The following is a 2,289-nucleotide window of genomic DNA, read 5'->3' as shown; positions in this document are numbered from 1 at the left end:
ACGAAAACGAATCCGTGTAATTCTTGGAAGTAATTCGAAAATTTAAAATACGACAGGTTGAAAGTGTATGATATTTCTTTGAATCCATTAAACATGCGTACATAAACGGGTTAGCTCATCGTTACTAAACCAAGGTATTTCTAGGTGTCACTGTTACCTGCAGGTTACATGCAGTGACCTAACGAGCCCAGGGTGTGTATAGCTTCGGGTGTGTTCTTATGCCAATACACGGAATCGTCCATCTTGTGACAGGCAATCGTAATCGTAGGCATGGTAGGCAAACAATTCGCTGTCAAAAAGCGCTCCGTCCCCACCCCCCTCCGATGAGAAACTTTTGGTACCCCTTGCCTACTTTTCCTCAATATGCAACCACCCGTAGCTGTAGGCACGCTGAGCGAGCCTATAATTACCTTGGTTTAGTAACGACGATAGGTCACCCGTTTATATGTACGCGTCTTGAAGGCATTTGAAGAAATATCGTACACTTTCAAATCGTCGTATTCTCGATTTTTGAATAATTTCCAATTACTTACTGTGGTAGATTTAAAAATTTGGATTATTTATTTTCTTGAAACAAGCCTTAAGGTTTTTTATTAAATATTTTTCTACATAAATGCCAATCGCCCTTTTTATAAATCTCATTGATTTTTTTTTTGCGTGATCAAAATTAAATTATTGAAACCATTGGAACTGTTGGGCGAGCCATTTTTCTATTAAACGAAGTTCCAGAGTTTCAGCGATTATATCCAGGCAGTCACGGTCTCGGAAATGTAGTAAGAAGCTGAAGGTATCTGAAAAGGGGTAAGAAGAAGCTTGGATAATATAGGACCTACGATGATACTCTGTTTTGAGACCGCCTGTTGTTAACTTCCGCGGAAAAGTTCGATAGCGAAATCTTCATTGGCTTTCCAATCAGGAATTCGTAAATGGATAGTGTAATTTTATATTATTTTTCCTACCGAGAAGAAGAACTATCAGATAACTTGAAGGCTATCGAGCATTAGTCGAGAAGTTCATGTAAATTTTAAACTGGCAAAAAACTTTACTAAAAGTTTAACTGTTTAAATTGATAGAAATTTTAACCAGAAGGAAAAGTGAATCAAACAGTATTAGTATTATGTAAGACAACAAAATAAAAAATTTGTGCTTTTTCGGACTTAATAATATGGACCGTGCTTTTCTTTGACTGTTATGGCAGAGGAAGGACTTGAGATGGCAATAAATTATTATTGTAAATAACCTAATCTGTAAAAGGTCATGATACCAGTAGGCGAATAATAATAAAAACAGAGATGAACCTTACCAGTCTTGAACGTCTTCTCCAATATTTCCCTTACTTCCGGATGTATCGTTCATCTTCCTGCTTGCACTAATCAAGTCATCAAGGGACCACATTGGGCATTGGACGAACCAGATAACCCGAGCTGGCTGACTGCCTGCTATACAAGGCGGAGAGAATCTTCGGAGATGTCTTGCTTCAATACGACAAACTTGTACGAGCGGAAAGCCGTGTAGAATTGTTGCCGGGTGAATCCGATCTGATGGGATGATTCCCTTCTTCCAAGTGGTCGATTTGCTCTGCATCTTCGTCGTTCTGTTCCAGTTGGGACAAGTTTTCGATAATGATCTGTCTGGAAGATAAACATTTCTTAGATATTCACAATGAGCATCGAAGAAGAGGCCAGCCCGGAAGCTGGTGGCGACGAACTCAAACCGCTGAATTACTCACCGTTGAAGAGAACCTTGGCTGGCAGCAGGTGAAGACGTTGGTTCCGGTTCGCCAGCAATGGAAATCTTTTTTCGGATCTGCGTCGGGCAATCGGCATACGATCGATAAGAAGGTTTGAAAAAAACGAATACGACCGCGGAATACATTTCTGGAGCGCTCGTGAGGAAAACACAAGTGTATTTGTTTACTTTGTTACACGATTATAACTTTGAACTCAAAATTTTGATAATACGAAGTGCTGTTCGCAGTTCGATTTGAGTTTCGCGGTCGCAGTCTCGATTTAGTTTAAACTTTCTTTAATGTTATTGTGCGAAGAGCACAAAATTGGACTTTGTGTTGCGATGTATGTGCGATTTGTCTGATTAGTCTGATATGTGTTTTCATTTCTACACGCTATCACTGCTTCGTACAAATAACTGCAAATCGAATACATTGCTCGAAAATCAACTTCCAACGCAAAAGACAAAATTTATTACATATTCGAAACACATTTCGGCATCTTTGCGTTTTCATTATTCACAGTATTAACTTCAACTACATGTTTTTTTTTTCAATTACAG

At 38.9% G+C, this 2,289-nt stretch overlaps 1 protein-coding gene across 3 annotated transcripts; it reads right to left on the bottom strand.

The window, feature by feature from the left end:
• Positions 1 to 625: 625 nt before the first annotated feature.
• Positions 626 to 1,885, bottom strand: LOC129750716 (uncharacterized). Of its 3 annotated transcripts, XM_055745725.1 has the most exons (3): positions 1,730 to 1,885; positions 1,304 to 1,627; positions 626 to 791 (listed from the first exon to the last, which is right to left on the bottom strand). In XM_055745725.1, coding segments are annotated over exons 1-3 (471 nt in total). In that variant the 5' UTR covers positions 1,876 to 1,885; the 3' UTR covers positions 626 to 790. The 3 variants fall into 3 exon arrangements, with proteins under 3 accessions (XP_055601700.1, XP_055601701.1, XP_055601699.1); XM_055745726.1 differs by lacking the exon at positions 626 to 791 and having other exon boundaries at positions 1,199 to 1,631; XM_055745724.1 differs by lacking the exon at positions 626 to 791 and having other exon boundaries at positions 1,199 to 1,627.
• Between the last annotated feature and the right edge of the window lie 404 nt (positions 1,886 to 2,289).

This window comes from Uranotaenia lowii, chromosome 3 (genome assembly GCF_029784155.1).
Source record: "Uranotaenia lowii strain MFRU-FL chromosome 3, ASM2978415v1, whole genome shotgun sequence".
Classification (NCBI taxonomy): Eukaryota; Metazoa; Arthropoda; class Insecta; order Diptera; family Culicidae; genus Uranotaenia; species Uranotaenia lowii.
This window is presented reverse-complemented; position numbering and strand designations above follow the sequence as displayed.